The 25,456-nt window shown below is 37.0% G+C and overlaps 2 protein-coding genes across 5 annotated transcripts in view; one reads left to right on the top strand and one right to left on the bottom strand.

Annotated features, from left to right (window-relative positions):
- Positions 1 to 15,849, bottom strand: part of glis2a (GLIS family zinc finger 2a) — a 33,278-nt gene extending 17,429 nt beyond the window's left edge. For 2 of the 4 annotated variants that reach the window (XM_073862269.1, XM_073862271.1), the window contains exon 1: positions 3,616 to 4,004. The gene's annotated coding sequence lies outside the window, so the exon portion shown is untranslated. Of the gene's footprint in view, positions 1 to 3,615; positions 4,005 to 15,711 lie in introns of those variants that run through there. The other 2 variants (XM_073862270.1, XM_073862268.1) reach the window with 2 other exon arrangements.
- On the top strand, positions 8,074 to 24,373 carry LOC129453162 (uncharacterized). Its single transcript, XM_073862267.1, has 8 exons — positions 8,074 to 8,293; positions 15,720 to 16,285; positions 16,362 to 16,998; positions 18,473 to 18,574; positions 19,863 to 19,958; positions 20,031 to 20,144; positions 20,218 to 20,451; positions 21,416 to 24,373. The coding sequence occupies exons 1-8, from the start codon at positions 8,236 to 8,238 to the stop codon at positions 22,216 to 22,218; spliced, it is 2,610 nt and encodes an 869-aa protein (XP_073718368.1). The 5' UTR covers positions 8,074 to 8,235; the 3' UTR covers positions 22,219 to 24,373.
- The last annotated feature ends 1,083 nt before the right edge of the window (positions 24,374 to 25,456 follow it).

The raw sequence follows: 25,456 nt of genomic DNA, 5'->3' as shown, positions 1-25,456 counted from the left end.
CTAGAGGAACGACACGTCTTGAGAATAAAATGGACGATGTGGAATAACTGCGATTTTAAATTCTTCAGACGCCACAACCAGACGCACTCATATTTCTCCACTCTCGCCCTCATTTTCCATGCCTTCCATTTCCCCCCTTGGATTGCTCATGATTTGTAAAGGCCTCCAGGAACTCCGTCCAACCTCAAACCCAAGCCAAGGTGGGGGGGGGGGGCTTGAGAAAATAAAATGAGATGTAAGAGATGATGGAGAAAAACAAGAACAGGAGGAAGGGAGTGTTTCTTTTGGAAACTAACAGATGCAAGAGTGCACGGGTGTCCTCATATAGGTGTAATACCACAGATTCATAAGGACAATGCTACGAAGGACACCGAATTCGAGAGGCAGCCATTGGTAGTTGGTGTTTCACAAGAAAAGAATGTGCGGTTTCATCTCTCCTTTCGGCTTCCTCACCCATTCTTTCACAAATCCTATGAACCCGACGAACCCCTACGCTAAAAGCACAGACCACACTATAAAGTCAACACGGACGGTATGACTGAGCCAGGATTACACACATCACGACAAACAATGTCTCACGACCCACTGGAACGTCGCTAAACCACACACATTGAGCCACAATCTGTCTCTCATTCTGCGAGCTGCTTTCTCAGACCCTCGGTTAATGTTGCAGTTTGTTGCATCAGGAATGGGTTTGGCCTGGCGTCGGCTCGGCACCAAAAACATCCCAAAATATGTAGATTACAAAGCTCTAATCTCTAGACATTAACGGGGAACCCCCAAGAACTGTGGCCGGTTAGGTTTTTCAATAAGTTTCACTGCATATTTTTTTAGAGGAGGACCGATAGTGGATTTTACAGATACCAATGACTAAGTTGGTCCTTGATTGGTGATAACCGATTAATCGGTCGATAGTTTTTTAAAATGGATACTGGATCAAATACGATAGTGGATTTTACCGAAAACAAAGTTTGTTCCCTGCTTTCCGATAACCGATTAATCAATCGATAGTTTTTTAAATGGATACTGGATAAAATCCGATAGTGGATTTTACTGATACTGATAACAAAGTTTGTTCCCTGCTTTCCGATAACAATTAATTAATCGATAGTTTTTATGGATATTGAATCAAATTCGATTGTTGATTTAAGTGATACTGATAACAAAGTTTGTTCCCTGCTTTCCGATAACGATTAGTTAATCGATAGTTTTTTATGGATATTGAATCAAATTCGATTGTGGATTTTACCAATACTGATAACAAAGTTTGTTCCCTGCTTTCCGATAACGATTAATCAATCGATAGGTTTTTTAATGGATATTGAATAAAATTCAATAGTGGATTTTAACGATACTGATAACAAAGTTTGTTCCCTGCTTTCCGATAACCGATTAATCAATCAATAGTTTTTTTAATGGATACTGGATCAAATCTGATAGTGGATTTTACTGATACTGATAACAAAGTTCTTGCTTTCCGATAACCGATTAATCAATCGATAGTTTTTAAATGGATACTGGATAAAATCCGATTGTGGATTTTACCGATACTGATAACAAAGTTTGTTCCCTGCTTTCCGATAACGATTAATTAATCGATAGTTTTTTTATGGATATTTAATAAAATTTGATTATGGATTTTACCAATACTGATAACAAAGTTTGTTCCCTGCTTTCCAATAATGATTAATCAATCAATAGTTTTTTAAATGGATGTTGAATAAAATTCAATAGTGGATTTTACCGATACTGATAACAAAGTTTGTTCCCTGCTTTCCGATAACGATTAATTTATCGATAGGTTTTTTTATGGATACTGGATCAAATCTGATAGTGGATTTTACTGATACTGATAACAAAGTTCTTGCTTTCCGATAACCGATTAATCAATCGATAGTTTTTAAATGGATACTGGATAAAATCCGATTGTGGATTTTACCGATACTGATAACAAAGTTTGTTCCCTGCTTTCCGATAACGATTAATTAATCAATAGTTTTTTATGGATATTGAATAAAATTTGATCATGGATTTTACCAATACTGATAACAAAGTTTGTTCCCTGCTTTCCGATAACGATTAATCAATCGATAGTTTTTTAAATGGATATTGAATACAATTCAATAGTGGATTTTAACGATACTGATAACAAAGTTTGTTCCCTGTTTTCCGATAACGATTAATTAATCGATAGTTTTTTATGGATATTGAATCAAATTTGATCATGGGTTTTACCAATACTGATAACAAAGTTTGTCCCCTGCTTTCCGATAACCGATTAATCGACCGATATTTTTTAAACGAATACTGGATAAAAACAAACACTCAAGTGAAACAGGGCTGAAATGTATTACAAAAGCAATAAAAAACAGTACTGAGCCGTGAACATATGCTAAATTAAATAAACGTATAAATAAAAATATATTAATAAGTATTAAAGTAAATACTTCTGTGAAATACTCCCACTGGTAAACAAAATTACATAAATGTCTATTATATATGTAGTCTTAATGACACTTAATGATTATCTAATCAAAATAACAAAATATGTATTGCAGTGATGATAAAAAAGAACTGAAATCAGATTTTGATTTGTTGGATATGTTAAAGTAGCCGACAGCTGCAAATATTTATTTCTCTGGTTATTAACTTACAATATGGATAAAACTAACCAGCTGGAAAACAATTATGCAAATCGATGGTAACAATCATGAAATTAAACACATGGGTTGAATTTATCCGCATGTATTTTTGTGTAACGATTTGCCACAAACTGTTGTTTCTCTACTAATGCAGCATTTATTCAGCAAATTAATCACTTTGTAATGAAATAAAGCAATGTACGCACTCGAAAAACGATCAGCGTGTTTTTTTCCCGATAGCCGATTGTTCCACCAATAAACTATCGGTGCCGATTAATCGGCAAAACCGATTAATCGGTCTACCTCTATGTTTTATTTTAAAAAGACGCAAAGAATTAAGACACGTTTTTACGTTGGTTTAACTTTTCATAATAAGTTATGCAATTTTAACTTTTTTTAAAGTTACAGGAACTCATCATTACTCAAGACATAAAATATGTATTAAAAAAATACTGATATGCGACCCTGCCTGTAAAAAAAATCAGCCAGTCATTTTATTTGATTTACTGTTTTTATATAAAAATCACCCTATATAATATAAAAAAAAAATTATGTAAAAATGTTATCTTGATATCTTTAATACTGATCATGTCATTAGATTATGAGACTTGAATTTCACAAACAGGGTCACCAGAACGAGACTGCAGATATTCACGTCTTTATTTTAACGGTTGGTAAGTTAAACAGTCATAATACACAAATATTTGAGCACATATATAATAAAACAGCCCCTGGGATATAAATGTCACCCGCGCATGTGTCTTTCTATCACACCTGTAGCTGTCCTGACATGACCGTCACAAGTTATATAACACCAGGTGATGTGTTTATGACTTTTCAAAGCCTTGTTGAAGACGCTTCAAAATGTATTCAGTAAACTAGGTCAGACTGTCTGGATTAAACTGAACTTCAATTTATGAAATGCAAATAACACGCACACATCGACACGTCTGGATGCGCTCGGCGGATTTACCTCAACACTGACGTATGGATTCCGCGATACAGTCGGTACGTGACTCGACGAGAAGGCTTGAGTCGCGCGCGATCCGATCAGATTGAAACGCCAGATGTCTTCATCAACACTTTTGGATCCAGATCATCATCATATCCAAGTCGTGCATTAAACTGACGCTTGAATTGAAAACGTAAAAGCGCTTTTGACAGCGTAGGTGAAAGTCAGAGATATCAAGTTACGATAGATTGTTCGTAAATAAATACATTTCAGAGGAGCGTCGCTTGCTTACGACGCCTGTCGACTGTTTCCAGGCTCGTGTCTCAGTGAGAATGAGACGGAGAGGGTGGAGAATAAGACACAGGGTGGAGGATATTAAATGATGATCCTTTATTTTCCTCCAGATGTGCTCTCTCTCTCTCCGTGTATTCACTCTCTGTCCCGCCCTGCTCTGTGGCCACGCCCACCGGAGACGTGACGACATGCGTCTCGGATCATGAAAACTGGAAAACTGTCTCGATTTGGAGCTCTCCAGTCCGTCAAAGGGGAAAAACAAAATAGGAACAGCCTCTACTTATATTCCCACATAAAATACTATAGTTTACTGTAGTATTTTCCACTATTGTACATTTTTTTAACCCTTTATATAGTAAATAATATTTAGTAGTATTTACTACAGATTGCTAAAGCTAATACTATATTATAGTAAGTATTGTATAGGATTAATACTAGAATGTATTACAGTTTACTATAGTAAGTAGGCTACTTTAGTATACTACATTATTTTTTCATATAGGATTAATGCTACCTTGACAAACCAGTACTATGGTTGGTACCGTCATGCAGTAGTGGTATTAAACACAATACTTGTTTTTACATGCCATTTAAACTAGTGTCATGGTAATACTGTGGTAAGTTTTGTGTAGTCGTTAATTCAGTGGACGAGCGCCGTCTGGTGGTTATTCGAGGTTCTGAGATTAGTTTATAATCACTTTCTGAAGTTTTTTGTAGGTTCACTTTGCAAGCAGTGTTGGGTAAGTTACTTAAAAAAAGTAATTAATTACTAGTTACTAATTACATCTTCAAATCATGTAATTAGATTACTGTACAAATTACTCTCTTCAAAAATTATTTAATTACTAAAGTATTAACTTTCTAAATTGTATTCAGTAAATGATACAAAGATATAGTGAAACAGCTCGAATGACTCATATAAAAGTGCATAAATAATTCTGGTCACACTTTTTAAGGTCAAATTTTCACTATTAACTACTTTTTCCTCAATATACTCCTAATTACTGCTTATTAATACTTAGTAAATTAGTTATTAAGTTTTTAGTATTGGTAGGAATTGGAAGAATAAAGTTTTGCAGAATCAGGCTTGCTTTTAAAGTATTAATAAACAGCCAATATCTCAGTAATATTAAAGGGGATATTTTACAAGACTTTTTATGATGTAAAATAAATCTTTGATGTCCCCAGAGTATGCATGTGAAGTTTAAGCTCAAAATATTCCACAGATAATTTATTATAGCATGTTAAAATTGTCACTTTTTAGGTGTGAGCAAAAATGTGCCGTTTTGGGTGTGTCCTTTAAAATGCAAATGAGCTGATCTCTGCACTAAATGGCAGTGCTGGGGTTGAATAGTGCAGACTAGAGGGCGGTATTATCCCCTTCTGACATCACAAGGGGAGCCAAATTTCAATGAGCTATTTTTTCACATGCTTGCAGAGAATGGTTTACCAAAATTAACTTACTGGGTTGCTCTTTCACATTTTCTAGGTTGATAGAAGCATGGGGACCCAATTATAGCACTTAAAGGGGACATGTCACAATCATTTTTTAAGATGTAAAATAAATCTTTGGTGTCCCCAGATTACACATGTGAAGTTTTAGCTCAAAATACCCAACATATAATTTATTATAGCATGTTAAAATTGCCACTTTGTAGGTGTGTGCAAAAATTTGCTGTTTTGGGTGTGTCCTTTAAAATGCAAATGAGCGGATGAAATGCAGACACTGATCGCAATGATGGTTTGTTGCAATTGAAACTCAACTGTGCTGTGAATTATTTTCTCTCTCTTTCTCTCTGCACTAAATGGCTGTGCCGTGGTTGGATAGTGCAGATTAAGGGGCGGTATTATTACAATAAGATCTCCTTATGACATCAGTGCCAAATTTCAATGACCTATTTTTTCACATGCTTGCAGAAAATGTTTTACCAAAACTAAGTTACTGGGTTGATCTTTTTCACATTTTGTAGGTTGATAGAAGCACTGGGAATCCAATTATAGGACTTAATCATGAAAAAAAGTCTAATTTTCATGCCATGGGCCCTTTAAAAGAACACGCTGACTTTTTGGGACTTTAGCTTATTCACCGTATTCCCCAGAGTTAGTTAAGTCCATACATACCTTTTTCATCTCCGTGCGTGCCGTAACTCTGTCGGACCCACCCACCACTAGCCTAGCTTAGCACAAAAACTGGAAGTAAATGGCTCCAGGTAGCATCCTGCTCCCAGTAAGTGACAAAATAATGCCAACATTTTCCTATTTATATGTTGTAATTTGTATAGTCATAGTGTGTACAAATAACAAGGTCATATGAGCCACAGCCATCTTTAACCGTATACATACTGGGAACTATATTCCCAGTAGACGAAGCACTGCTACTTGGGCGGAATGATTAGCGTAACTCTAAGCAAACTCTCACAACGGGGCTTCTCAGGTGTTGCGAGCAAATGTTGGCATTATTTTGTCACTTATTGGGAGCAGTGTGCTAGCTGGAGCCATTTACTTCCAGTCTTTGTGCTAAGCTAGGCTAGCGGTGGGTGCGTCAGACAGAGTTACGGAACGCACGGAGATGAAAAAGGTATGTATGCACTTATCTAACTCTGGATACGGTGAATAAGCTAAAGTCCCAAAAAGATGGCGTGTTCCTTTAAACATGGAAAAAGTCAGATTTTCATGACATGTCCCCTTTAATGCTAATAACTAACCAGTTAATAGTGAGAATGGGAAACTACACTAGAGTGTTATTAATATTCTTATTAACTCACCAACGTATTTCAAGTGAGAAGGATACATAAAAAACGTGCTTTTTAAGGTTAGACTTTAAATTTTGATGTTAAATCCACTATTGCATTATATATAATTGATCTATACAGTCCATACACAGTGTTTATTCAATTACATCAGAAGTACTTTTTACAGTTAATTAATACTTAGTAGTTACATCCAACACTGTTCACAAGTAAGACAAAACTTACGTACATTACTTTTATTCATTTATTAAAATTATATGATTGACTCAAAGTTTACATTTCATGCGCACAAACCCAAACTTGTGGACTGATTTTTATATTGGAATATTGTTGCAGTTATTAAAAATTTGCTGTAATTATGCAGCTGGTTGCCAGTAACTTACTGTAGAAGATAAAGACTGAAAATGTTTCATGCACTGTAAAAAAATTCCGTAGAAATTACAATGTTATTGCAGCTGGGTTGCCGGTAACTTACCGTAAATTTAAATTTATGTTATTTAGTGGCAAGAGTCCGTTCAAAGTTAAATACACTCCAAACATCAACAAGTCTCTATCCTCACAGAATCAAACTATACAATAACAGCCTCATGCAAAGCATTCTGGGAACCAGAAATCATCACCAACCTTTTTCTGTTTTTTTATTCAGATTTTGTTTCCCAGAATGTTTAACTTAATGCTGTTTTTTTGTTTTACTTTGTAAAGACAAAGACTTGTAGATGTTTAATGTTCATTTAACTTTGAACAAAATGTTGCCAGTAAATAACATAAATTTAAATCTACAGTAAGTTACTGGCAGCTAGTTGCCAGTAATACCTAATACTGTAATTTCTACAGACATTTTTTACAGTGTTTTTTTTATATATACTATTGCAGGTAACAAACTGTTGCTATATTGTTGTAGTTGAGCTATAATTTTTATACTGGTATATTGTTGCAGTTTTAAACAAAGAATAAATTGCAGTTTTGATCAAGCTATATTGGTATATTCTTGCAGACAGGTAAATAAGGGATTAAAATACTTTTTTGCACTTGTGGTTGTGTTAAAACTTAATGAAAATGTATTTCCTTGAACATACTGTACTGAAAATGTAATATAAAACAGAAAAAATTTGAATTTATTGTGCCTGTTATTTTACGGTATTTATACCGTTTTTTACAATAAAAATAAAGACGTATGCACACTTAAATACTTTAACAGCAGGTTTAAATAACCTCACCAAGCTTTCGGCCAAAAGACCATCTACAGGGTATACAAACAACAAACAACCGGTTTTTTTTACAAAAAAAAAATTTCACAGTGCAAACAGTCCCTTATAGTTCACATTCATTCACTTTTACAACTTTTGCAACTCTTTTTCCAAAAAATAACGATTATCTAGAATCTGTGTAACTTTTTAAAGGTCTTTCTCTCTCCGCTTAGGTTTCAAGTCTTCTGATTGGAGAAGGCAGCTGCTCTCACTCCCCATTGCCGACACTTGTGCACATGCCGTAATGTCCGAGAGCACCTCCCCACCCCCAGACCATCCATATGCCCTTTTGCCTTTCTCCTGGGGTATATATAGCATGAGAAGGGAAGCAACCAGCCCTGGCAGTCAAAATGAGGCTTTTTCTCCCCGTCTGCTGCCTGCTGGCTCTGCTGGCACTCACCACTGCAGGTAAGAGACGAGATTATCCGTCACTAGTCACTTATGGACCACACACATGTAATTAACTGCTGGAATTAATGGATCAGATGTATTGAACGGTGTTTGGCTGCTATTTATGGAGGTATTGAAGGAATGGAGGACATGTGTAGTATAAGTACTTTTCTGGATGTTTTACATCTGCTGTGTCACTGTAGCATTTATTTATTTTTAGCTTTTCATTAATGCATGGTTTGTTAGGATAGGACAATATTTGTCTGAGATACAACTATTTGAAAATCTGGAATCTGAGGGTGCAAAATATCACCTTTAAAGTTGTCCAAATGAAGTCCTTAGTAACACATATTACTAATGAAAAATACATTTTTATATATTTACAGTAGGAAATATATTCTGCACTTAATATTTTTGACATTAAAAAACAATTCTATAATTTTGACCCATACAATGTATTGTTGGCTATTGCTACAAATATACCCATGCTACTTATGACTGGTTTCCTTGTCGGGGGTCACTTATTTTTGCAACCCCTTTGGTCTTTGAATGGCATGTACGTTATGTGTAATGCAAGCAAAAATGTTTTGGGAAGATACTGTTGAATACTGTATCTCACCTCCCGGCTCTAAAAAGAAAATACTTAAGCTTGTATAAATCTGGTCTTGAAAATTATAATTGACGTCCGTTCAGTTCCACTCTTGAATTATGTAACTCAGAGAGTTCCTGATAGACATGAATAAGCAGCTAACACACGTGCACACTCTTATTCAAAATGGGAGATGTCATCTACTGTGAGGCATGACGCCAGCTGATGCAAAGTGTGAAGAACACACACACACCCAATAGGTCTATACACCTTAATAATAAACATGCCATTTTGATGTCCCACACATGGGGAAAACACTTGTTGCATCTGTGCAGATATTGTTCCTAAAATTACTTTTGTAGTTTATTTATTTATTTATGCATTTTTATGTATTCAAAGCTACTTACAGGGTAATCTCAGCATGTGTTCCCCGGATTCGAATTCATGACCTTTTGCGCTGCTTTACCACTGAGCTATAAAGGAGCAGTTTAATTTATGATAGCTAGTTGTGATCTATTGCACTTTAAAGTCATAATCAGATATCAATGCTTTCTTGTCTCTAAAAGGAACACTCCACTTTAAAAAAAAAAAAGGCTAATTTTCCAGCTCCCCTAGAGTTAAACATTTCATTTTAATTGTTTTGGAATCCATTCAGCTGATCTTCGGGTCTGGCGGTGCCACTTTTACCATAGCTTAGCATAATCCATTGAATCTGATGAGGCCATTAGCATCGCCCTCAAAAATAACCAAAGAGTTTTGATATTTTTCCGCAATTATATTATGCAGTGCCTGAAAATAGTCTGCTGTGTAATATCATTGCGCCTACTGCAGTCATGTTACAGCAGCAAAGTCCTTGATTATTACGCCAGAATGAGAGTATAGTTCCTAGCCATATCTGCCTAGAAAATCACAACTTTTAATTATCTGTCGGTAGTACATAATGTAACTACAGAAGAGTCAAGTTTAAATAGGAAAAATATTGAAACTCTTTGGTTATTTTTAGCGAGATGCTAATGGTCTAATCAGATTCAATGGATTATGCTAAACTATGCTAAAAGGAGTACCTCTAAGTTTTCTTCATGGCACAGTAACAACTGGCTTGCTCACCAGCAACAGGAACACTCAATATTCAATAAAGGCAATATAGACGGTTTGCTGCTGATATGAACGCAATCAAACGAAAGTTGGATTTATAGTTCTGTGTAGGCCTTTACAACGTAGGCTAAGTTTTCATTCATACTTCTGCGTCGTTATTTGCGTCGAAGTGCAATTTCACATGCAGATCGCTAGTAGGCAATGTTTCACACTAGCACTTTTGGTGCAAAGCCAGATTGACGTTTGGTTCATTTGGATGATGTGAACACTGTTGCGCACCCCAGTCCACCTAAAATGGGTGGTCTGGGGTACAGTTCATGTGGATTGCGGTATGGTTCACTGCTGATATGAACGCAATCAAGCACATAGGCGTGTTTATGCTCATTAAAAGGGACACTCCACTTTTTTTTGAAAATTTACTCATTTTCCAGCTCCCCTTGAGTTAAACATTTGATTTTTACAGTTTTGGAATCCATTCAGCTGATGTCCAGGTCAGGCGGAACCACTTTTAGCATAGCTTAGCATAATCCATTGAATCTGATTAGACCATTAGCATCACGCTCAAAAATAGGCACAAAAATATTACGCGGTGCCCGAAAATAGTCCCCTGTTATTGAAAGTTAATAAGGGGACTATTTTCAGGCGCTGTGTAATATCATTGCGCCTCCTGCAGCTATGTTACAGCAGCAAAGTCCTTGATTATTACGCCAGAATGAGATTATAGTTCCTAGACATATCTGCCTAAAAATCGCAACTTTTAATTTTCCGTCGGTCTTAGTACACGATGTAACTACAGAAGAGTCAAGTTTTAAATAGGAAAAATACTGAAACTCTTTGGTTACTTTTTAGCATAATGCTAATGGTCTAATCAGATTTAATGGATTGTGCTAAGCTATGCTAAAAATGGTACCGCCAGACCCAGAGATCAGTTAAACGGTAAAAATCTAATGTTTAACTCTGGGGGAGCTGGAAAAGGAGAATATTAAAAAAAAAAACATTGATGACAAGCGCCAGAGTCTATTGCTAACTGGGCACAGGAGTGACGTGCTGTAAACATAATTTCTGTTCATTTTCTGCTAGCACGATTTCTTTAGTGCAATTTAGAATCAATTTAAAAAACAATTCTAAAAAACAAAAATGTTAGAAATTTGTTGCTGAAACACAATACAAATACTGTAAACTAGGCTATGTATTTCTATATTGCAAAGTTTAATCGTTAAACAGCTTTTCACCATTTCTGAGTTCAGGATTTTTGAGGCGGGCCTAAAATGGTGACAATCCCGTGAATTCATTCAGGTTGTAGCTGTTCCCATGAGTGGGCGTGGTTTATGCCAGGGGGCAGGAACAACACACTCGCTGGTTTTAAACCCCTGCGCGCCAAACAACCTCATAGTGCAAGGTAAAAGCAAAGCGTATTACAAGCTCATGTGAGAGTTCGAATCATGCGCATTACAAGTCCAGATGCATGCGAGAAGGAATCTGCGCACGTTACAAGCTCTCTCACACAAAGTGAAGCCTAAAAACCATCTCATGCGAGGAAAAGCAAGCATTGGGCAAGTTTATGTGAAACCATGATAATAATAATAATCGGCAACTATTGTCATGAAAGCCCGATACTGGGTTTTTCTTTTTCAAATTTTCTAGGTTAATAAAAGCACTGGAGACCCAATTATAGCACTTAAACATGGAAAAAGTCCAGTTTTCATGATTTGTCTCCTTTAATGTCATACGCTAAAGATCATTCTGTAAAAAATATAATCATGACATCTTGACTGAGTATTGGCCATATTGTCGATACACGATAGTATCGTCTATCGGCACAACCCTACTAGCAATGTCAGTACATGGCTGCAGCTTGATGACGCAAGTGTACCGCGGTTCAGAATCGGGGGAAGGCTAGCAATCAAACTCATGTTCAGACAAACCTAGTATATAAGCACCATCCTAATAATCGGAGACTGCCGTGTCTTCATGCACTACTGTAAAGGTTCTCCTTGTCTGTCCTTGTACTGATCTTCTTCTGGTACTCTCCATGCACAGTCAGGTGGTAAAGGTTTAGAGTACGGCCTGAAATCAGACACTCTTCACAGTTCAATTACGTGGCCATGTTGCAAATACTCAAACATAGCCTCTTCACAGCTCCGCTTACACGCCCCCTTGTACTCCCTGTCCACGTAAACAGACGCAGTCGGCAGCTGCTGTCGCATCCGCGGTGTCTCAATCAGCATTTATTTCTGTCCTGCAGGCCATGTAAGGGCAACCATTATGTTAACAGTAGGACTTTGCAATGCTACTGTATCGAGTCTATTTTAGCAACAGGGGCTTTCCCTGTTACAGTTATCTCACACCAGCCAATCACTGTACAAAACAATGCACTGGCTAACAAAAAAGCTAATTTAATACTTATACATTTCCAACTAGTCTACTGTGGACCTTCAAGACTGTTATCACACTAGCAGCTTACACTTATGACTATGTCTTTGGATTATATCCAGCTCTACTGTGTGTGCAGGCATGGGAAATGTGCAAAACATCTCACACTGACCGGCTGCTGGAGTCGATTTAAGCAATTAGACACATCCAAGGAACAGATAAGCCGGTTTTATGTATTATACAAGTGGTCTGGAGCACAGCGAATGCCAAATTTATCAGCACTAACTATAGACGCTCTGGTGCCCTCTGCTGTGTGCATTGTTTTGACATGAAGTCTTCTTCTTATGTGTCTTTGTCTCGATTTCGCATTGATTTCAGTCTTAGTCAGATGTCACGATATTTTCACAGAAAGATCTTTAATTTTGTTGACTTCAGTGAAAGCGTGTGACATTAAAGGGGACATATCATTAAAATCTGACTTTTTTCCATGTTTAAGTGGTATAATTGGATCCTCAGTGCTTCTATGAGCCTTAAAAAATGTGAAAAAGATCAACCCAGTAACTTAGTTTTGGTAAACCATGCATGCATGTGAAAAAATGACTCTTACTTAGTATTTTTGTCTTGTTTTCAATTAAAATATCTAAAAATTCCTAAATTAAGATGGATTTTCTTGATGAGCAAAACGACCTAGGAAATAAGTCTAGTTTTTAGACCAAAAATATATAAAATTTAAGCAAATTTGTGCTTAAAAGAAGCAAAAAAAACCTGTCAATGGATCTTATTTCAAGAAAAAATTTATTTTTCCATTGGCAGATTATTATTGTTTTTTTTATTTATTTTGCTTGTTTTAAGCACTGCTTTACTTTTTTTTGTCTAAAAACTAGACTTATTTTCTTGGGTCATTTTGCTCATTAAGATAATACATCTTAATTTAAGAATTTTTAGATATTTTTACTGAAAACAACACTGCAAAAAATTATTTTCAAGAAAAAAATTCTTAGTATTTTTCTCTTTTTTTCAGTAAAAATATCTAAAAATTCTTAAATTTAGATGCTTTTTCTTGAGGAGCAAAACAACTCAAGAAAATAAGTCTAGTTTTTAGACCAAAAATATCAAATTTAAGTGATTTTGTGAATAAAACAGGCAAAAAAATTGCCAATGGGGTAAGCTAATTTTTCTTGAATTTAGTGTTTAAGAAAAAAGTTCAAGATTGTTTTGCTTACCCCATTTTATGCACAAAATCACTTATATTTGATATTTTTGGTCTAAAAACTAGACTTTTGCTAGGTCGTTTTGCTCATCAAGAAAAAGCATCCCAATCCAAGAACTTCTAGATATTTTTACTGAAAACAAGGCAAAAATACTAAGATTTTTTCTTCTTAAAAGTCATTTTTTTGCAGTGTAGGAAAATAAGTCTAGTTTTTAGACAACAAAAAAATTAAGCAAATTTGTGCTTAAACAAGCAAAAAAATCTGCCAATGGAACAAGAAACATTTTCTTGAATTAAGTGTTTATGATAAAAGTAAACTTATTTCAAGAAAATTTTTCTTATTCCCTTGGCAGATTTTTTTTTGCTTGTTTTAAGCACTGCTTTACTTAAAGTTCATTTTTTGTCTAAAAACTAGACTTATTATCTCTAGGTCATTTTGCTCATCAAGAAAACAGATTTTAATTTGAGAATTTTTACTGAAAACAATACACTGCAAAAAAAAAAATTCATTTCCAAGAAGTATTTTTGTCTTGTTTTCAGTAAAAATATCTAAAAATTCTTAAATTAAGATGCTTTTTCTTGATGAGCAAAACTACCCAAGAAAATGTGTCTAGTTTTTAGACCAAAAATATCAAATTTAAATGATTTTGTGCATAAACAAGCAAAAAAATCTGCCAATGGAGCAAGCAAAAAAAGTGATTTTTGTGAATTTTTGTGAAAAGTGAATTTAAACACTAAATTCAAGAAAAATTCAAGAAAAATGTGCTTACCCCATTGGCAGATTTTTTTCCTCGTTTTATGCACAAAATCACTTATTTTATTATTGGTCTAAAAACTATAGACTTATTTTCTTGGGTCGTTTTGTTCATCAAGAAAAAGCATCTTAATTTAAGAATTTTTAGATATTTTTACTGAAAAGAAGACAAAAATACTAAGAATTTTTTTTCTTGAAAATCATTTTTTGCAGTGTACAAAAATACTAAGTAAGAAAGTCATTTTTTGCAGTGTGCAAGCATGTGAAAAAATATATAATCGGAATTTGGCTCCCCTTGTGATGTCAGAAGGGGATAATACCGCCCCTTAATCTGCACTATCCAACTACGTCACTGCCATGTAACGCAGAGATCAGCTCATTTGCATTTTAAAGGACACACCCAAAAACAGCACATTTTTGCTCACACCTACAAAGTGGCAATTTTAACATGTTATAATAAATTATCTATGGGGTATTTTGAGCTAAAACTTCACATATGTACTCTAGGGACACCGAATATTTATTTGACATCTTTAAAAAGTCTTTGGAAATGTCCCCTTTAAACCTAGAGGTGAAGAGTCTGTACTAAGCCGCCATGCTGCTAAGACCTTTATCAGAGCGGTATGAAAAATAAACCTTCCTCTGATGATCCACGTGAACAGAAAGGACTTGGCGTTTTCTTCTCCTGCCAACACTACTGCCTATTTCAGGATGTGATTCAAGCGTTAAGCATTTCACTCTCATCGAAAGCATTCATCATCGCATGAATCACAGAGATTGGTCATTGCCACAAACTCACATATTCGACATCAAAGCAGCCCTTCCACTAAATCAAGGATTGTTCAAATTCATATGCGTGATTATTATTGGAAAGGCAATTGAAAAGTCATTATGTTGCGTTGTCTATACTTCTCATAAGGATTTAGTGAAGCAAGACATTATAAGGTTATTCACAGAAGGTAATACCACATTGGTTTAATAAACTTGAAAGATTTGGCTCTTCCCAGATATTTTCTTTTAGCAAAGATAAAGCTGGACCTGATTTTAAGCGAGTCTCCATGAGTCATTTAAAGGTGGGGTGCATGATCTCTGAAAGCCAATGTTGATATTCGAAATCCCCTAAAAAAACACACCCCTATCCCAATAGAATCTGGACTTTCTTTTGATAGACCTGCCGCGCACATACATAACCCAGGCAATGATGTCAGTTAGTAGACACGCCCCTTACTGCTGATTGGCTACAAGTGTGTTTTGGTACTCGGCCCAACTCCCTTTTCCAAAGTGTTTCTCAAAAATCATGCACCCCACCTTCAAGTCAAGCCTCTGGTTAACAGACTAGCAACGCCTTTCTTCACAATTTCTGAATCATGGAGATTTAGAGAAAAAAATACTGTGTGTTAATGTGGAGTTTTTACCTTCGCAGATGCAGTAAAGTCTGAGAGCGATCCGCTTGTGCCTCTACAGCTGAAGCCCGAAGGTGAGCTTTTCACCAGCTGTGATGGCACAGAAGATATCAGCCGAAGCTCCTCCAATGACACACCTGCCCCAAAGAGACCGGTCTGCCAACCCTGCAGCCCTGGTGGACATATTCACACCACAGAAGATGTCAGCTCTAATGAGGAAGAGGAGGTTGCTTCAGAAGAGAAAGGTGAAGAGTTAAGTGAGGAGGAGAGCTCTGAAGAGATATTTGAGGGGGAGGCACAGGAAGAGGAGGAAAATACAAAAGATGAAGCTCTTGAGGTTGTGGATGAGGAGGCAGAGGGGGAGGAAGACAGTGATGTAGGGGCACCTATGGTTGTTGAAGTATCTTTGGAAGAGGAGGAAGAGGAGGTTCATGAGACTGAAGAGGTGGTAGTGAAGGAAGAAGAGGTGGTAGTGGAGGAAGAAGAGGTTCATGAGACTGAAGAGGAGGTAGTGGAGGAAGAAGAGGTGGTAGTGGAGGAAGAAGAGGTTCATGAGACTGAAGATGAGGTAGTGGAGGATGAGGAGGTTCATGAGACTGAAGAGGAGGAAATGGAGGAAGAAGAGGTTTCTGAGACTGTTGAGGGTAGTGGAGGAAGAAGAGGTTCATGAGACTGAAGAGGAGGTGGTGGAGGATGAGGAGGTTTCTGAGACTGTTGAGGAAGTAGTGGAGGATGAGGAGGTTTACCAAACTGAAGAGGAGATAGTGAAAGAAGATGAGGTTGTCCAGACCAAAGATGTGGCAGATGAGGAAGAGAATACTGAAGTGGAGGTAGAGGAGAAAGATGAGGTTCCTCAACTTGATGAGGTGGCAGAGGAGCTTTCTAATTCAGAAGAAACAGAAACATTATCTCACCATGAAGATCCATTGGAGCAGGTGGAGGGGAGACCAGAAGAAGCTATAATACTAACAGAGAAAGCTGTTGCCCAGGAAGAGGAGGAAGCTGTAACAGAGAAAGAAGCCCCAGAAGAACCGTCTGTCATTGTAGAAGAAAGTGAAAAGGTCTCAGAGGAGCAGTCAGCATCCGTGGAAGAACCTAAAGAAGCTGAAATGGAGGAAACTGTTGTAGCAGCTGCTGAGGAACATGGACCAGATGTTGTTCAGGAGGTTGTGGGTGAAGCCAAAGATGTATTAGAGGAGGTGGCAGAACCTACTCCAAAACCAACTGTCGTTGTTCCTGCACATGCTGAAGAAGTAACAGGTTCACCTGATGAACCAGCCCCCAAAGCATCTGTGAAAGGTACAGTACATTTTAAGGAAACTTTGTCATCATTTACCCACCCTCATGTTGTTTGATTAACATGAACAAAGATATTTTGAGAACTGTTCATAACCAAACCCATCAGAAGCCCCATTGACATCCATAGTTAGAAAAATAATACTATGGTTGTCAATGGGGCTTCTGATCAGTTTGGTTACAAACCTTTCTATAAAATATCTTTGTGTTCATCCGAACAAAGAAATTTATACAGCTTTGTAACAAAATGAGGATCGGTAAATAATACGAAAATTTTCATTTTTGGGTGAACTATCCCTTTAACCCTTAACTGTCATTGCCCCCCTCCATTCAAATCAAGTTAACTCTGCCATTTTTTGGTCTAGAAGCAAAATCTTGCTCTCTTTTTTAAAGAAGACACTTTAAAGTTTTTCAATACATATTTTTATTAAAAACCCGGAACAACGAAAATGTTTTACTCCCAAAATGCTAAATAAGGCAATGAGGTTTTTGTCACACTTTTAGTGGTTTTACCAACTAAGGTCACTAGGTGTCAATTGTTTGCTGCATACTCTTGTCACAAATTAATACATTACTGTCACGGCATCATTATTAATAAAAAATGGTTTTGAAATATGAAAACTACATTCTTAGAGATTTCCAATGATATATAGGTTGTCAAGATTTTTGAAGATTTATAATAGGACATAACATAAGAATTAATAATTACAGGGCGAGTGACATTTAACAAAATGACAGTCACTACTAAATTTCTATCATCAAATGACATTAAAATAAAAAAAATTTAGGTTTATAGGATATCTAATAATAAATATGTAAAAGCACTTTGGGCCCACCTGTTGGCCATTGATATTTTAGAAATTTACTCGTACTATATCATTATTTTAGCAAAAATGTTTAAAAAATATATATGAAAACCTCAATCTGAGAGCTTTCCAACGATATATAATTTGTCAAGATTAGTGCTGGTAAAGACTACGATATTATTGTTTTAAAATTTGATGCCAAACGTCCCAGCAGTAGGACAGTGACAGTTAAGTAAGTAAATGCTAATATAAGAATGATGGGAACTGTCCCCAAACCACCTTTTGTCCTGTTTTGATTAGTAAATTAACAAAAATGTCTAACAAAGTTTTATTGTGGTGGAAATGACAGACGAGATACAGGTATATTTTTCGGTTATCAGGAGGCAGTGTAGGATACTACTGTAAAAGTCCCTCATTTTTCCCACCTGATACTTTGGCCAAAGGTAGCACATGACCTGAATAAACCCACTACCAAAATAACCGAGCAGTAATAACGCTTGGCAAAAGTCCATGTTTATTCATAACAATATGTTCTCTGCTGTGTGTGGAGGAGAGTTTTGGATGTTTTTAATAATACACTGCATCTATAGGGGACAACTTACATTGCTCTCCCCTAAATACTTATGATAAAAGATGAATTAATTAAATATTTGTACTATTGCTTTCTCCAACAGGGAAGAAAACAACGCCATCAGCTTCAGCCACGAGAGATCGGTCTCACATTGAAGACGCACTTAATCTGGCCTCAGCTGAACCATCAAAGGCATTTGTCGGTGAGACAAAAGTATCCAATCATGTAACTAAAACACAAGTACCTTTCCCTAGATATAATATCATCTACATATACAATTTATTTGAAAACTTTTGTGAGTGCTTATTGCATTGGTTACACCTGTCGTGTGCAAACATAAAGCAATTTATTGTTTCCCCAGCATCATTTCTTTTACTGCTGTTTCATGAACCTTTTGAACTTAAAGGAATATTCAATTTTCTTAAAAGAAAAATCCAGATAATTTACTCACCACCATGTCATCCAAAATGTTGATGTCCTTCTTTGTTCAGTCCAGAAGAAATTATGTTTTTTGAGGAAAACACCGCAGGATTTCTCCCATTCTAATGGACTTCAATGGACACCAACACTTAACACTTAACTAAACACGCAACAGCTTTTTTCAACGGAGACCCAAAGGAATATAAACGATCCCAAACGAGGCACAAGGGTCTTATCTAGCGAAACAATTGTCATTTTTGACAATAAAAATAACAAATATACACTTTTAAACCACAATTTCTCGTCTAGGTTCGGTCCTGAAAGCGTCAGCGTGACCTCACGCAATACGTCAAGAGGTCACAGAGGACGAACGCGAAACTCCGCCCCAGTGTTTACAAGTGTGGAGAAAGAGGACCGTTCCGACGTTGTTGTATGTGGAATGATAATAATTAATGTCTTTGTGTCAGTTTATTGTTTACAATGGTCCGCAAATTTGCGTTTTATATATGTAACACGTGACCTCCCTACGTCACTACGCATTTACGTTAGGTCGCGCTGGATCGGATCTAGATGAAAAGTTGTGGTTTAAAAGTGCATATTTTTTATTTTTCTCGTCAAAAATGACAATCGTTTTGCTAGATAAGACCCTTATGCCTCGTTTGGGATCGTTTATAGTCCTTTGAAACTCCGTTGAAAAAAATATTAAAAAATATTAAATGTTGGTGTCCATTAAAGTCCATTAAAATGAGAGAAATCCTGCGGTGTTTTCCTCAAAAAACATAATTTCTTCTCGACTGAACAAAGAAAGACTTCAACATTTTGGATGACATGGTGGTGAGTAGATTGTCTGGATTTTTCTTTTAAGAAAATGTCATAAAAGAAACCATAAATATAGATTTCCTCATTTGAACATTAATTTGAGTGCAAAATAAAATAGCCTGAACTATTGAATGAATCTGTATTCAATGAGTTAAAGGGATAGTTTGGCCAAAAATGAAAGAAAGTACAACTTTTGTCTTTGTTACATTTCTATTCTTTCTACCCGCCTTTATGTTCCTCCTTTCCCGTAGATGCTCTGAAAAAGTTGCAGCATATCTACAGCACAGCGATTAAACCACTAGAGAATGCCTACAAATACAATGAACTCAGACAGCACGAGGTGTCAGGTAAACGTCGTTTGACAATCATGTTAAGCCAAAGGTATTAGAGTTACAAAATCTGTTCTTTATACTGTTCAGATGCAGAGATCACCTCAAAGCCCATGGTCTTGTTTCTGGGTCCCTGGAGTGTTGGCAAGTCTTCCATGATCAATTATCTTCTGGATCTCCAAGACAAGTCCCAACTTTACACGGGTAACGCTTGAATCAAACAAGCTGTTAAATAAGAGCATTCAAAATATTCAACACGTTTCTGTTGCTTTTTCAGGGGCTGAGCCAACGACCTCAGAATACACTGTATTAATGCACGGCGAAAAGCTTCGTACCATTGAGGGCATTGTCATGGCAGCAGACAGCTCTCGCTCCTTCTCACCGCTGGAGAAGTTTGGACAGGGTTTCCTGGAGAAGCTGGTCGGAATTGAGATGCCGCACAAACTCCTTGAGCGGGTTACTTTTGTGGACACACCTGGAATTATCGAAAACCGCAAGCAGCAAGAAAGAGGTGAAAATACAGCATGGAAAAAACAAACAATCAATTGTACATGACTCTTAAAGGGACACTCCACTTTTTCCGAAAACATGCTCATTTTCCAGCTCTCCTAAACATTTAAACATTTGATTTTTACAGTTTTGGAATCCATTAAGCTGATCTCCGGGTCTGTCGGTACCACTTTTAGCATAGCTTAGCATAATCCATTGAATCTGATTAGACCATTAGCATCGCGCTAAAAATAACCAAAGAGTTTCGATATTTTTCCTATTTAAAACTTGACTCTTCTGTAGTTACATCATGTACTTAGACCGACAGAAAATTTAAAGTTGCGATTTTCTAGGCCGATATGGCTAGGAAATATACTCTCATTCTGGCGTAAAAATCAAGGACTTTGCTGCTGTAACATGACTGCAGCAGGCGCAATGATATTTACGCAGTGCCCGAAAATAGTCCCCTGCCATTAAAAGTAACCAAGGGGGCTATTTTCGGGCACGATGTTACTACAAAAGAGTCAAGTTTTAAATAGGAAAATATCGAAACTCTTTAGTTATTTTTTAGCGCAATGCTAATGGCTAATCAGATTCAATGGATTGTGCTAAGCTAAGCTAAAAGTGCTAGCGCCAGACCCGTAGATCAGCTGAATGGATTCCAAAATGGTAAAAATAAAAAATTAGCATATTTTCCAAAAAAGTGGAATGTCTTTTTAAAGGTGGAGTGCATGATTTTTGGAAAACACTTTGGAAAAGAGAGTCGGGCCGAGTACCAAAACACACTTGTAGCCAATCAGCAATAAGGGGCGTGTCTACTAACCAACATCGTTGCCTGGGTTGCGTTTGTGTGGGGCGGGTCTATCAAAAGAAGGTCCAGATTCTATTGGGATAGGGGCGTGTCTGTTTAGGCAATTTCAAATATCAACATTGCCTTTCAGAGATCATGCACCGTGCCTTTAACAAGCTTTTTTGTTTTCCTGTAGGCTATCCCTATAGCGAAGTGTGCCAGTGGTTTATAGACCGTGCCGACCTCATCTTCCTCGTCTTCGACCCAACCAAACTGGATGTAGGATTAGAACTCGAAATGCTATTTAGACAAATGAAAGGGCGCGAGTCACAAATCCGTATAATCCTCAACAAAGCTGATAGTTTGTCAACCCAGGACCTAATGCGTGTGTACGGCGCCCTCTTCTGGAGCATGGCACCCTTGATAAACGTGACGGAGCCCCCGCGAGTCTACGCCAGCTCCTTCTGGCCACAGGACTACGCTGCCGACACCAACAGAGGCCTCTTCATGCGTGAGGAGATTTCTCTGCTAGAGGACCTAAATCAGGTAATCGAGAACCGCTTGGAAAACAAAATCGCCTTTATACGCCAGCATGGCATCCGCGTACGGATCCACGCCCTCTTGGTCGACCGCTATCTGCAGACGTACCACGAGAGGCTGGGCTGGTTCAGCGACCCCGACGAGGTGTTTCGCGATATCGTCAGCGACCCGGACAAGTTTTACATCTTTAAGTCCATTCTGGCCAAGACCAACGTTAGCAAGTTTGATCTGCCAGAACCGGAGGCGTACCAGGACTTCTTTGGAGTGAACCCTCCCAGTGGTTTTAAGCTCCTCTCCTCGCACTGCAGCTGGTCAGGTGGCTGCCTTCTGGAGAAGATCGAGAAGGCCATCACGGAGGATCTGCCTGCTTTGCTTAGTAGCTTGGCAGAGAAGCAACCCAAAGCAGAACCGGCCGCAGAGACCAAGGAGAAACCCAAAAATCCTTGGAGGAGACAGTGATGAAGCGAGAAACTGACTTAGGGTAAATTTTAAAGGTTCAACTCCTCCTACTGGAGATGCAATCATTCATATTAGACCGAGGGCACCAAAGCAATGAATTGTCACTTGAATGCATGGATGAATGGACTGTAAAATGAAGAAATGAGAATAACATGTTATAAATACCTAATAGATGTACAATTTTAAAGATTCACAGCAATGGGAAGTCAAATGAGGCATTTATTGAGAGTTTATACGTGGTCTGTATGAAATAGTCCTGAGTGAGGAAATCAGTCTCCAATTTTTATTTCCTTTATTTTTTCTGTTACTTACGGAGCCCCTAACAGGACATGGAGCAAAAATTAAATACAATTTAGTTTCGTGTGCGCACGTGAAACTATCGAGTTTAGTTTCGCGTGCTCACGTGAAACTTTCGCATGCTCACGTGAAACTTTCGCGTGCTCACGTGGGGGTTTCATGTGCGCACGCGAAGGTTTCACGTGAGCACGCAAAACTTAACTTTGCAAAAGAAATTCTGCACATTAAGGTTTCGCGTGAGCACATGAAACTAAACTTTAGATTTGTTTTAATCAAATGTCACCTTAGGGGCTCGGTAGTTATTCTTTTGGGTGCAAAACTTATTTTACGTATTTATATTACATGTATGTTCAGGACAAATACAGTGTCCAGTAATCGTATTCAGTGGCGGCTCGTGACTGCTCATCCGAGGGGCGCAAATTCAAAATATGAGTTCGGAGTGTCGTGTGTTGCTCCTTTTTTCAAAATATGTGTTTGTTGCGTCATGTGAACCACGTGCATCACGTGTTTTGTCAAAATAAATGCCTGCTGCATATGTGTCAAAACGGTTTATGATAAAAGAAACGCTCACGTTCACAAAATACACACAAGACACTCACTTAATCACAGTAAACTCTGATTACGCATGAGATTATGCGAGTATCTGGCAAACACGATCATAAACCCTTTAAGTCCACTTATTTTGAACAGACACGTGATGCACGATTGCTCGACGCGCAGAACAAATATTTTGAAATTACGAACCACACACGTTCGGGCTACATACATGTTGTGACGAACTTCGCATCGTGCGCCCTCGAAAAACGAAGTCACCGGCCGTCACTGATCGTATTTATTTTTCTTTTGGATGTCGCTTTAAAGCTTGAAAACTACTTAATATTACTTCACGATTACTCTGAAGTGACTATTTTTCTTTGTACAGTGATATTGCAGTTGCTAGTATTAAGGTTGAGTTTGCTTACATTACTGCATGGTAAAGTTATGGTAACACTGCATTGTGTTTGTTTCTCGTAGATTTTGTTTGTTTTTTATTCATGCAGTATAGAAATGTAACATTAAACTTCAATAAAATTAGATTACATTTATGACTAAATAAATGAACGTATTGATCAATAAAAGAGGCATATGTACTGTGAGACAGATGAGACAGCTGAGTTTGAAGAGCTCCAACTTCAACAAAAACTCAAAATATCCACTAGATGGCGTATTATATCATTGTACTGAATGCAATAAATATAATCATCATCACACTTGTAAATGAACCTTTGGCATCATAAAAAGTACTGTTTATGTTATCGTTCTGTCTTATCAGTTCTCAGTGTGAAAATGAAATATATACTGTTGCAGTTTATACTGTATATCTGTCTAAGCAGAGCAATTTGCATGCCCTATATGGTTAAAGCAACACTAAAGAGTTTTTTTTTACCTTAAAATACCGTTTCCAAAAAAGTTTCAGTGGTTCATCCATTCAAAACAGGGTGAATGGCACTTTCACATTCGCTTTGCAGCCCTCTAAACCGCACTAAAGAAGTTTCCAACCATCGGGTCGCGGTCCTGTAGTTCGAGTGAAAACTACAAAAACTTGCTTTACGGCAGACCTACAATCCAATCAGAGCCAGCTATGCTGCAGTATTTACGACAGTGGTAATGGACAATTACGCTTCTAACCTGTAGGGGGAGCAAAGAGCAAAAAGTCTTTAGTGTTGCGACAGTGTTCATGCTATGCTACAATTATAATATATAATATGTCATAATATTATAACATGCCATATCTTACATGATGTTTAACTGTTTATGACTCCATAGATTTGTGATTTTTAAAACATACACAATAAAGCCACAGGTGCTTTAAAAGTGAGATTTGTACTAAGTATCATACTGATTGACAAAGTGTCCACCAAGGATCAAAGCTGCGCGTGATGACTACACACGTCGGCGTTGGTCAAATTCCTCATCAGACTGTGTCATGAACTTTCCCTCCTGATACAACACAGCATGTCTCAGAAACTGAAAACTGATGCATGACTGACACAGGATGCAAAGGGTGATTATCACTTTGATGAGACTTATCTGCTAGAGCAAAGGTCAAGACGCACCTAGAATCTCAAATATGCTCTTGTGTTAGATAGGACACCCGCACGAGCTTATCTAGCAATCTAAATGTGGACATACCATAGACTTCTACGATTTAGACAAGTCTGTGGTCCATAATGAAATACAATTATAACTGTAACCTAAAACCTTATCCGTAAAGGAAAGCTTTGCATTAAGAAAACTTTTTTTTATCTCCCTTAAAGTATAGAATTTTCTAATTTCAATGCAAAAAATTATTTTCAAGAAAAAAAAATCTTGATTTCAGTAAAAATATCTAAAAAATTCTTAAATTAAAATGCTTTTTCTTGATGAGCAAAACGACCCAAGAAAATAAGTCTAGTTTTTAGACCAAAAATATCAAATTTAAGTGATTTTGTGCATAAACGTAGCAAAAAAATCTGCCAATGGGGTAAGCAAATTTTTCTTGAATTTAATGTTTAAGAAAAATCTTCAAGATTTTTTTGCTTAGCCCATTGGCAGATTTTTTTTGCTTGTTTTATGCACAAAATCACTTAAATTTCATATTTTTGGTCTAAAACGTAGACTTATTTTCTTGGGTCGTTTGAATTTTTAGATATTTTTACTGAAAACACGACAAAAATACTACGAATTTTTTTCTTGAAAATCATTTTTTGCAGTGCAATATCCTGCTTCCTAACCTATACCTTTCCAATTCATATACTATCCGTCCAAAATTAGAATTTATCCCAAATCTTAGTTTATCACATTGAAACGGAAGTAGCGATTGTCTTATTTTTCCTTATATCTGTGAATACATATTCACATCTGTGAAACGGCTTGTGAAAGGGAAATAAAGGTAGGGCTGGACTTGAATTTGTCCATTGAG

This window comes from Misgurnus anguillicaudatus, chromosome 23 (assembly GCF_027580225.2).
Source record: "Misgurnus anguillicaudatus chromosome 23, ASM2758022v2, whole genome shotgun sequence".
NCBI classification, from domain to species: Eukaryota; Metazoa; Chordata; class Actinopteri; order Cypriniformes; family Cobitidae; genus Misgurnus; species Misgurnus anguillicaudatus.
The sequence above is the reverse complement of the archived record's forward strand: the minus strand, read 5'-3'. Positions and strand labels throughout refer to the sequence as shown.